The 12,157-nt window shown below is 39.3% G+C and overlaps 2 protein-coding genes across 2 annotated transcripts in view; one reads left to right on the forward strand and one right to left on the reverse strand.

Annotated features, from left to right (window-relative positions):
- Positions 1–3,005: 3,005 nt before the first annotated feature.
- LOC117298507 (motile sperm domain-containing protein 1-like) lies at positions 3,006–7,412 on the reverse strand. Its single transcript, XM_033781795.1, has 6 exons — positions 7,228–7,412; positions 6,343–6,542; positions 5,969–6,044; positions 4,743–4,951; positions 4,129–4,290; positions 3,006–3,559 (listed from the first exon to the last, which is right to left on the reverse strand). The coding sequence occupies exons 2-6, from the start codon at positions 6,491–6,493 to the stop codon at positions 3,528–3,530; spliced, it is 630 nt and encodes a 209-aa protein (XP_033637686.1). The 5' UTR covers positions 6,494–6,542; positions 7,228–7,412; the 3' UTR covers positions 3,006–3,527.
- Positions 7,413–11,444: 4,032 nt separating this feature from the next.
- Positions 11,445–12,157, forward strand: part of LOC117298886 (glycerophosphodiester phosphodiesterase domain-containing protein 5-like) — a 47,016-nt gene continuing 46,303 nt past the window's right edge. The window contains exon 1 of the mRNA XM_033782256.1: positions 11,445–11,671. The gene's annotated coding sequence lies outside the window, so the exon portion shown is untranslated. The remainder of the gene's footprint in view (positions 11,672–12,157) is intronic.

Consider the following 12,157-nt stretch of genomic DNA (forward strand, 5'->3'; position numbering starts at 1 on the left):
ATTAGTTCTTCGTTTGTTTTCAATGATTTAGTTTTTAATGGTTTTGATAACACTTTGTGAACTATTTGTTTGGCTACGCATTGGCAATACCAACAGTACTCTGTGGCCATGCAAGCGCAGTGCTAATTGGTCAATATCAACTGTCATTTGCATACGTTGTTAACATTACCCTATACGGTCATGTCGATTTCGTGGATGTGGTTTTTGCAACGACGACTTGTGCAAAAGTGACAAAACAAATGTCCCGCCAATTTTGAAACTGAATGTTTTGCAGACGGCGCAGTATGTTTAGACCATGCCTATTATGTATATCATAAGATAAAACAAAGCGGGGTCGGGGCACTGGGCTCCATTTTCATAAAGCCTGAAAGCGCAACAATTGACTAAGCACAGACATCAATACTCCTTATCATTAACTGGTTACCAACCAAACTTCTATAAAGATTATGTTGTTGCAACTGAGGCTTCACTCAATTTGCGCTTAGCAAAGAAATAGCTTCAAAATTGGGCCCAGGTAGTGGGTCAATACGTCAGTACTTATTTTGAACCACTTAAAATTCAGAAATATGGACTTCATGTAAACACAGTATTCAACAAAATAAATTGATGCCATTGAAACTGTATGGTATTTTATGATACATTGTCATCTTTCATCAGCAAGCTTTAATATTTTACACACATAAACTCCATCTATTTGATGATTAGTCAGAAGAAGAGTAGGAGGGTTGGGTTTGGTAAAAAGTCTAATTTGGGTATCTAGTAATTGGATCCCTTAAAGTATAAGCATTTGGTTTTGTTTTGATGAAGTACAAACTTCCAAGGAAACTGACAAATTGTACTTAAGGCAAACTCTACAAGGAGAGTATTTCAAACTTTTCCGCGAAACAAAACTTGGACACTATTGGTAATTAATCAAAATAACTATTAGCATAAAACCTTACTTGGTAACGAGTAAAGGGGAGAGGTTGATGGAATAAAACATTGTGAGAAACGGCTCCCTCTAAAGTGACGTAGTTTTCGAGAAAGAAGTAATTTTCCATGAATTTGATTTCGAGACCTCAGATTTAGAATTTGAGGTCTTGTAATCAAGCATCTGAAAGCACACAACTTCGTGAGACAAGGGTGTTTTTTTCTGTCATTGTTATTTCGCAACTTCGACGACCAATTGAGCTCAAATTTTCACAGGTTTGTTATTTAATGCATATGTTGAGACACACCAAGAGAGAAGATTGGTCTTAGACAATTACCAATAGTGTCTACTGCCTTTAACGGAAAATAACATGGAATAAATACGTAACATTTGTAAGAACATGAAACATATGTATACAAAGCTTCAGAACAAATTTAATATGTTACCTTACCATTTTAATACTTTCAAAAGCTATAAAGAATAAAATAAAATTAAAGCAGGTAAATATATTAATTCCGAATACTACCACTCAGTTACCTTCAAAAGTAAACCCCAAATGTTGTTCAGCTTTGGCATAACAAAACAAGCATTCTCAAAAATGCATCCCATTGTGGAGCATTTTTGTGATCTTGCATGTGTCTCTGCACCCATCAGCTACCCCAAAACTTTGTATACAAATTTCCTTCCGGGCACCCCAGTCTTTGAAGGCACTGGACACTGTTGGTAACTACCCAAGATATTGTTAGCATAAAAACATACTTGGTAATGAGCAATGTGAGAAACAGCTCCCTCCAAAGTAACATAGTTTTGAGAAAGAGGTAATTTCTCACTCAAATAATAAAAGACAGGCATCTGAAAGCACACAAATTTGTGCAACAAGGATGATTTTTCTTTCTTTATTCTCTTGCAGCTTCGATGACCAACTGAGTCCAAATGTTCACAGATTTGTTATTTTATGCATATGTTGGGATACATCAAGTGAGAATACTAGTCTTTGACAATAACCAAAGGTGTCCGATCCAGTGCCTACAAAGGAGTCACCATGACAAGCTTCCTAAAACATTATCTCTTGCATCTATTTTCCAACAACCCTTGTATTTATGAAGACCTTGACAAACGAGCACTGTACATATTTAAGATTAGGTGCAATCACTTTAACTGTTAGCCGCTTTTCACTTCCAGAGTTTAAGCAATAAGTGGTCTAAATAAAATACTGTTTAAGAACATTTTGACAATAAAGCACCCTTATTTTTAAGCATTTTGCCTCCTCATCTTGCACACGTTCAAAACCACAGTGGGTGATATTGAAAGGGCAAACAGTAGGAGGGTTGACTGTATATTGTGTAGATGTAGCATATTGGAGGCTGGCATAGTGCATCTACCATTCAAACCCAAAGTGGTTATTTTCAAATTGGCGAATCAGTAAGAGGATTTATATGTCAATATGATATATCATTTCACAATTTTTCCAGTTAGACTTTTTAATTAAAATTAGTTTCAGTCACTTTTTAAAGTTTAAAATGCAGGTGTAGGCCTATTACACCCTTTATGAAATACTTATAAATAAATAGCCGCTCTCCCCTGTCCCTCGCAATTATGATTTTGACGCAGCTGCCCTACTCCCCCCCCCCCCCCCCCCCCGCCTTCCGCTCCCCAAACTGCCAGGTTTAAACCACCAATCATATTTTCGTCTACCTAAAAATCATATACATTCTCTGACGATTTGAATTAAATTATTAGCAAAAACCAAATGTAACATACAGTTAAAATATTTAAAATTTAGACTCGATCTGCAGCATTTTGAGTTGCATAATAATATTTCTGCTCCTAATCCAGCTTTTTGTTAAGGTTTGTTTGTTTGTTTGTTTGTTAAGATGATTTTCCCACCCAGGGAACTTGGCAAACTCCAGCAAGGAGATATAAACACCAAGCTGGCAACTGCCAATCTCTCTCAAACCAATAGACCGTAGTGAATAACCCCTTTGCTGCTATGAAAATCGCCATCCTGTAGGGCAAACCGTATGCGCGTCCAAACGCGTACATCAAAGAAACACGCAGCACACAGCATTCCCGGTTTTATTTTATACGGCACATGCACGCACACACATGCGCACAGACGCCATCTTGTAGGTCAGATATTTGAACGATGACGTCATATTCAATATGGTCTATATGGGTTAAACGTCTACGAGTATGAATTGCACAAATCAAATTGTGATTCAGTCACTAGACAACAATACTTATTCTTGTGAAGTCAGCACTTACACGTAGCTTGGGGATTCGAACCCACAACCTTTCGATTGCAAAACTAATAACCAATGCATTTAACTTCTATTTAACCATTAATGCTTCACTCTTACCAGGAATACACATGACCTGACCACTGCATCAGGTCCCTGTCTGCCTACTGCCTTGGTTGGGTATAAGATGGTTCTTTGAAGAAAACCAAATTATATAAGGCCAGAGTGAATAGCAAAATATTTCATTAGAATATTTCTTTGCTTGCTGGTTTTTTTGCTGAGATATAGCGATACATTTTAAACAGATCCAACGTAGAATTTCAACAACCTTTCAAAGAGACCTTCTGGCAACTGTTCAATCTAGGAGTGCTGTCATGTCATGTCCGCAGTATGACCATTGTTACAAGACCTGCGTTGGGGGAGAGGAAAAATCAAAATGCAAATATTAAGACAAATTAGTATTGTCAATGCAGATTTTCTTAATATGAGTTTGATTGGCAGATTTTATAACACGCACAAAAGAACAAAAACGTCATAACAGGGACAAAGTGACAAAAATCAGGGAGACTGTGTTCAATTTGTTCATAATTTGACCATGGAAAGATTGCTTTATTTTCAGGGGGAACTTTCTGCATGTTCAGGGAGAGTTTGCAGATCTGCATTTCTCTTTTTTCCTGTGCTAGTGCAGCCTTCGAGACTGAGGATAGTCACACTGCAACACACACCGGGCGTATCCCTTCTCTCTGCGATAAGTGTGTACTGGGGTCTTTTACGTGTGTTGATAGTTTTTATAACAACACACAGGACCTACAGCTTTACGTCCCATCCGAATGACGATGCATGATGGTTAAGTGTCGTGTTTCAGGACACAAGTGTCACGATTGGGACCCGAACCCACACTCTGCTGATCAAATACAGCAGACTTTGAGTTCAGTCCTCTTAACATTGCTCTATGGGGTCAAACTAAGTAATATTTACCTAAGACATAGGCGGCTATAAGTTTTTGGTTAACCGTCAAATGTAGATAGACTGGAAGACTGGTTTCGGCCTCTCCGTGCAAGGGTAATAGAAGAGCTGCAATACAAGCTATGGCTAATAGTACAATCGTAGGTCCTGGGGCGACAGATCGTTGTCTCGCAACTGCAAGAAATAAAAGGACATATTTTCTGTAAGTTTAGAGTTTAAGTTTAAGACCTTTTTATAATAACACTCAGTTTGTGTATAGTGATAACCAGTAGGCACCCAACAGGGTAACCCAATGCATTAAATAACAAACCTGTTGAAAATTTTGACTCAATTGGTCATCAAATTTGCAAAACAGACTAATGAAAGAAAACCACATCCTTGTTGCACACATTGGTGCGATTTCAGATGCATATTAAAAGGCTTCAGGTTTTTTTAAAATTAAGTGAGAAATTATCTCTTGTTCAATAATTGTGTTACTTCAGAGGGAGCTGTTTCTCACAATGTTTCATACTATCAACAGCTCTCCATTGCTCGTTTCCAAATAAGTTTTTATGCTAACAATTATTTTGATTATTACAATATATCAGTGTCCTGTCCAGTGCCTTTATATGAATATAATGACATACCGGCTGTGAACGGTGCAGTAGATGAACTCCCCCTCCTTGACGATGAAGGGTCCTGAGACTCCCTCCCCTGGCCCTCAGACGTCGGTAGGAGGACGGCTTGTATATCTCTACTTCCTATAGGTTCACGTTGGCCATGCTCGTACAAATTCAGACGAAACTTGTCCTTGACCCCATAGGAGGACTCCTGGATGTCCTTGTGTCTTACAACACTGAAAAAGAAATAATAATAAAAACTAGTTCTTATAACGAAGGATTTGAAACTTTACGTGGTGAAAGTACAACTAAGCGAGGTTTGTGAATGTTTCTTCTTGAGTAGTGTTGATTCTGAAAAGAACCAGTGGTTATTGACTCACACTTCGATAAGTATGCTCTGATCAGCTTCATCAGAAAGATCAGAGCATACTGGTCAAAACGTACAGTCGATAACCACCAGTTCTTTTCAGAACTAACGCTACTCAAAAAGAGATTACTTTTTCACATGGTGTTACCGTAAGCATAGTTCTTATTATAGCGTGATCGATTAACATTATTAAGGATCTACAGCTAGGCTGAAGGCCCGGTCCCACTGTAGCAAATAGGCGTCGTGCTTTGTCTGCATGGAACAATTCAACCAGTAGAATGCGTTCTCTCTGCGTCGTGATCGCTATCGTTTTCGTTATCGCTGCAGTGTGACTCGGCCTCAAGAGCTGCATCAGAACACCCAATGAACACACTGACTGGTTTTTGTGCGGCAGGGTTGCCTGTTATCCCCTGACCTGTTCAACTTCTTTCTGGAGAGTATCCTGACTGGTTTTTGTGCGGCAGGGTTGCCTGTTACCCCCTGACCCGTTCAACTTCTTCCTCAAGAATATCCTGTCAGAGGCTTTTGCTGAGTGTGACCAGTTTGGGATAAATGTAGACGAGTGCAGACTGCAGGACCTACACTTTGCAGACGACATCGCTGTGAAACCAGCAATTTCATGGCTCTGCTTACCGATGAATTCTCTGCTAACCATCAGCATTCACCGCTTGTAGGGCAAGTACCAAATTTCAGCGCTAGCTGTGTAATTGAATTCTTTGCTTTACGGTAAGCAGAACCATGAAAATTGGGCCCAGGATCCGAACCCACATCCTTGAGTTACCAGTTAATAATCAGTATATCAAAATAAGTAGGGGCCTACATATGTACACATGTTTTAATCATTGTGACAATGGTAATGAGAAACAGGGACCAGGTTAAAACTTACACATCCACGCAGCATCCTGGGCGGATTGTTCCCTCAGAGTCGATCACGGCATACTTGCGAGGTGTTGTACAAAGAACTGCAATAAATCAAAATCATAAAGTTGTAAATGAGCAATCGATGACATTTTGGTCTTTTATTTGTACTCCAAATAGGGCTTTACATAGCCTCAACAACTGACATCTGACATCCTTAAATCCTTTCAAAACAAATTTTACTTTTGCGCCTGCGGAAAACAATATGCCGGAATGCACCCAAAGGCCTTGATTAAACGTCTGAACTGTATTTGAAATTACGATGAGCAGATATGAGAAAGGAGGGGGAGGTAGTGGAAGGAAAGGAGAAAGCGTTTAATTTATCGAAAGCTTCAAACTTACCCTTGAATTTTAGCGTAAACTCATAGGGGTTGTAAACCGTTAAGACCTGCTTGTGAGAACTACGATCATCGACGTAATACACTATCTCAGTAGGAAAGACGAAGACCGGTAGTTTACCATCCACCAAGCGAGGGCGCCTGTCTAGCTGCATAGAGCTTGGATAATGCCTAGGCTTGAAACTTCACCTCAGCACAGGTAACCTGGTTGGAGCAAAAAGGATTTTGTTATTAAGCATTTGGATTTTTCTTATTTGAAAGTTTGAAATGTCGATTCATTCTACTACTTCCGCCATCGTCTCCATGTTCTTGGAGATGATAGTGGAACAAACCTCATAAATAGGAGAATACCTACACATGAATTACTTTGTTTTTAAATCCTTTAGAAAATGTGTACACATGTTAGATATTTGAATGATGCAGGCTTTGGTTTGACTGTGTGTGTGCAGTCACCGAGAGTCAGACGAATCCACAGATACTCTGGTCCTACTGCCCGACTGCCTGTGCACAACAAGAAGTGTGTAACTAAAAGTGTGTACACTTGACTGATTGACCTCCACAATCAACAAAATAACAAAAGATCTGGGGGTTCAACAAAATGTCAACATCATGACCCTTTGGCCTTGCACTTTTTTTGCAACTGGCTGATCCGACTAAATACATAGTACTAGGCCCTAACCCTGAACTTAACTAACACAAAATGAGGGTGCCCAAAATGATATCACTGATAATAACCAAGTAAAATAAATATTACAAGTCAGTATAGAGATACCACCAAAGGTCTCATCAGTGAGGGACAATACATCCCACGTACAGTACAGTACAGATTCCTTTTGATTTTCTTTTGGGGTGTCACGATAAATAAACACTCACTCAGTCAGTAACTTACCAATTCTACTTGATTACGTCGTCTCAGTTAAAACTCAGTACCGTCATTCTAGACACCAAATATCATACTCAACAAAAAGATCATAAACAAAAGACGATTGAAGGACAACAAGCACGACAGAAAGAGTGAGTAATCCGGTGACGATCAGAGTTCATGATACGACGACGTCAACAGACAGTTCGACAACAAAAACAACCAACTAGTTTAAAGGGCGCCCTCCTTTGACAGCTTTATATAATAACTTCGGAGTGACGTCAGTCAAGGGGGGGGGGCGACCATGAGCACTCGGGCAACTTAAAGAATTACACATGAGTTTCACATACAAAAATTCCATACTGAGTGCAAATCTGACAATTTTCTGTAAACAAGTTGCCTGGAAAGAATGCCCCCATGGAGCGTGACGTCGGAAATAACAGGAAGGCGTGAAGGACAACATAAACGAACAGTTGTAATGAGTAATTCTAACGAACACTGTTTGTACTGTGAAACTAGTTACTTGGTATCGAACAACTTAATGGAGAGAGCTGTGTTTTAATACGAAACTAACCCGTTGCTGGTATTCATCGATAGAAGCCGAAACCAATAAACTTATAATACAATGAACTTCAAATTACTTCACTTGAATAAGGTGTTCCTAACAAGATTGATAACACCTATTACAGCTGACAGCTATAGGCGGGTCCTAATAAATTACACTGTAGTAAACGCTTAAAGGCACTGGAGACTATTGGTAGTTGAATAACTCAAAATAATTGTTAGTATAAAAAAACGTTCAAACTTGAAGTAACATGCCAAGTTGTAGTATAATTGTGAGAAACGGCTTCCCCTGAAGTAACATGTACCTTTGAGAAAGTGGTATTTCTCAATCAAAATAGCAAAAGACTTCAGGCCTGACGCATAGCTAGTAATTTGTAACGCATCTGAAAGATTAAATTAATTTGCAACAAGTGTGTTTTTTCTTTAATATTGTTCTCTTTTAACTCCAATGACCAAAATTCAAAATTTTCACAGATTTGTTTTGTTACGGTATAGTATGGGCCTACACCAAGTGAGAATACCGGTCTTTTACTACGGTGTCCAGTGCCTTTAATTGAACTTCTGTTTGTGAAGTTCCAGTGAAGATCGGCAGACCACTCACAGGTAAAAAGGTGCTTCCTCTGATGAATGCAAAGAACAGGAATTGTTTTTTCTCACCGGGGTTCAAAATGTCATCTCCATAACTTAGTTGACCTCCCTCTCCTGCCAACAAGGCAATTAATAGAAATCCACTGCTCTAACAAGCCATGCCTCCATCCATCCTGGATTGGATTGTTCAGCCAGAAGGCGCTTATCTCTAAGAACTAACTGCCATAATAACTGAATGCGCAATAATTAAAATTGGCTCTCGAGACAGACAGACAGACAGACAGACAGATGATAAACATTAACAATTATAACAACAAGTGCGGTAAAGCTACTAGGATTGTATTTTGTTGTTTTCACGGGTATGAAAATTAGCAAGTTTATTTTCGTCTCCCGGAAAGTTGCCTTTCTGTTGTGGTTGCTCTTGTCGTTGTTTTCGGTGTTGATGTTGTTGTTTTGTTGTTGTTGTTGTTGTTGTTTTTATTTTGTTGCTGTTGTTGTTCCTGCTGTTGTTGGAGTTACTCGTCCTTACTTTCGACTCGCCTTAGTTTTTTTTTAATACCTCCTGTAGACTCTTATCACGACGCCGTCACCATCTTGGTCATGTTCCCTGTTTCTATAAATAAATGCTAACATTCATTGCGCATGGCACCAGACTATTATGTTGTCCAGCCTCAGTTTGGTTACAATGAGTTGGAATGGAGTAAAATCAAGATGGCCACACCGTGATAAAGGTCTTTAGGACATAGTCATAAGTTAGAACTACTTTTTCTCCGAAATCGACTCCGGGCTTTACTTTTATGAAAGCTTTGCATTATACTCGGATAATAATGTCAAAAATGAATGATCATGCCATAAAGTGACAAGTTGCAAAACCAGATTGTAGTTTTGAAATTACCATGAAAGGAACTCACTGTTTTGGAACATTAATTCTGAACACATTTTCTAAGGTAGTAATAGATAAACCACATACGCTGTCAATGGGCGTAGCTCATCATTGGCACCGAACCATTATGGTATCCGCTGATGAGCAGTGTGTTCCCGCTTCCTACATCATGGAGGATCATGCTCAACCTAACTCAAGTTCCCCCGTAATCCTCTTAAGGGGAAGGACATTAAATTATTGTTTGTTAAGATCAAGGTTAATTCGAATTATGGACCATCTTGCAGCCGCGGAATAGGCACTGTGTGCTATAGCTTTTTCATACTGCCCCCATCTTGGTAATGTTCCTTGTTCCGAATAACAATATCGAATGCTAATAATCATTATGCAAATAGAAACCAGACTATTTTTTAACCCAGCCTCGGTTTGGTTACATTGTTATCAATGGGGAAAATGAAGATGGCTAGACACCATAGTAAAGGACTATTGGTAACTACCCAAGTTACAAAATGCATACAAAACTTAAGCTTGGTAAAACGAGCGATGGATAGCTGTTAAATTTATTAAACATTGTGAGAAAGCGGTTCGCTCTGAAGAACGTAGTTTTTGAGAAAGAGGTAATTTCTCAATCAAATTTTAGAAGACTTCCAGCCTGAAAACCTTTTAGGCATCTGAAAGTTGAAGCACACATAATTATTATTTTGTGCAACAAGGGTGACTTTGTCTGTTTTGCGCATTACTCTCTTGCAACTTCGATGACAAAAAAAATAAAGAGTAAAGTGTTCACATAATTATTCGTTGTTTTATGCATTATTGGGAATCATTAATAGAATACTGATCCTGGCACATAAGTGAATGCAGTGCTCACTATTGTCCTATTATAGATTGCGCTTTAAAATAATATATTAGTAATCAAGCTAGGTCAAAGTGAAACTAAAACTTCCCAGAAATCACAACCCCTTTTACAGCTCATCCTCAATTCCTTTCTCAATGGGCGAGACGCAAAGGTCTTATTTTTATACCCCGCCAAGTCCCCCTGCCCAACCCACCCCGTCCCTACAATAATTAAACAACTGGCTACACAAGATTACAAAGCCATGCTTTTGCAATTAAAAACAAACGCAGCTTCAATTTAGTGACTGATTTTGATTAGCTAACTTTACAGGAGTTACACATAAACTGTGCAGTTTGCGATAATTGCCGAAAATTGGCTGATAAAGGCGCATCGATCATTCAGTAGTCATTGCGATTCCTGGCCAATTACAACGATCCAGAAATCTGCCCTTTAAGGGGTGGAGCCAGAGTGGATCAAAGTGGGGAGCTTTGGACAAAATGCATCTTGTGAAGACTCTGTAAGCGACATTAATAATTATTGTTAATAAGAACATTGAGCCGAAGATTGGTGCCCTTGCACAAATACTGCAGCCTGAGATGCGCGTGTTGGTACACCGGCTGTAACCTCGCTATAACGTGGATGGATTCAACGGGCTTGTGCAACTATGTGTTTTCTAGGCAAGAAAATGTTCAGCTGAAACTTTCACCGTTAACTTTTTGATAGTGTTTTTCTGTATAGTTATGCATCTCACTCAGCAATACGTTAAAGAAAAAACAAAACAAGTGACGCGACCCTTTCTTTGTGAATAGTTTGGTTTGATTTATCGTACGCATGAACTGCCCCTTTAACTTCAGTCAGAATTTTGGGGTATCAAACAAGAGGTTTGTTTGCCTATACAAAAATATACCTATAAAGTGAATGCATGGTTTGGTTAACAAAGTACGCCTGAAATGCCCCTTTAATTTTAGTCAGCATTTTGGGAACCAAAACAGGTTGGTTGCCTAATGAGTCAACAGTGTTGGGGGCGCGGATGTGATAGCATTTACCTATAGCCTAACAATCCCTAGGCTACCCAACCTATATAAAGGAAACGAATTGTTTTCTGTCTAATTAGACTCAGCCTTCCACACAAACAGTTCGTAGTAAAAAGTCTCAGGACATAGACACCAATTGATGTGTCACTAAACTGCAGACAGTTAAATTACTCACTCCGCAGACGCCATGTAAAGAAGACCAGTCCCAGAAGTGAGCCTTTATAGAGCTCAAGGATTCACCGTGAACTTTGACCCCAAAGTGGAAATGTGAACTTGTACACATGTCTGCGACCAGTTTATAAAACAGAGCGGTGCTTCCGCATTTCACTTAAGAACGCGGTAGAGTAACTACACAGTTAAGTTGTCATATGATTTTGTTGAGGGAATGGACAAGTAACGTCGGTTCTTTCGTCTGGACTTTTACAGTTCTGTCAGTCTGCTATAGCAAGAAAGGGTGGATACTGGATAGGTGCGGTGGACGTGTACAAACTTTTACTCGTGACCTAATTGTTGTAACTCTACTACCTGTTTCTTGTAGGCACACAGTGTACGAGGTTGGCTGGCTACTTGGTAAGTTTTGGTATGGCATTTTGTATTATAGACGTGTAGCAGTTTCTCTAATAATATAACCACTGACATACAAATACGTATTATGCAGGACTATACTTAAGGTGGTTCAATATAATTACCCCAGGCCTCGAGGCCTTGGGTTTGGGTTTGGGTTTGAGAAGTGTATTCCTAGACAATAGGAATAAGGAAGGCACATTCTCAAAAGAATGTAACCTGGCCCAATTTCATAGAGCTGCTAAGCACACAAATTTGCTAAGCATGAAATTTCTTCCCCGATAAAAACAGGATTACCAGCCAAATTACCATTCGTTGCATAGTGCTTGTTACCTTGTATTCAGCTTTTATTTGCTTATCCTGAAAGTCACAGTATTGCATATGCAATAATGTCCGCCGGACGGTTTTGCATATGCAATCGTGTCCGCCCGGACGCTGCTGCATAATGCAATTGTGTCCGCACGGACACATTTGCATATGCAATTGTGTCCG

The sequence above is a fragment of the Asterias rubens genome, chromosome 13, assembly GCF_902459465.1.
Source record: "Asterias rubens chromosome 13, eAstRub1.3, whole genome shotgun sequence".
Taxonomy (NCBI): domain Eukaryota; kingdom Metazoa; phylum Echinodermata; class Asteroidea; order Forcipulatida; family Asteriidae; genus Asterias; species Asterias rubens.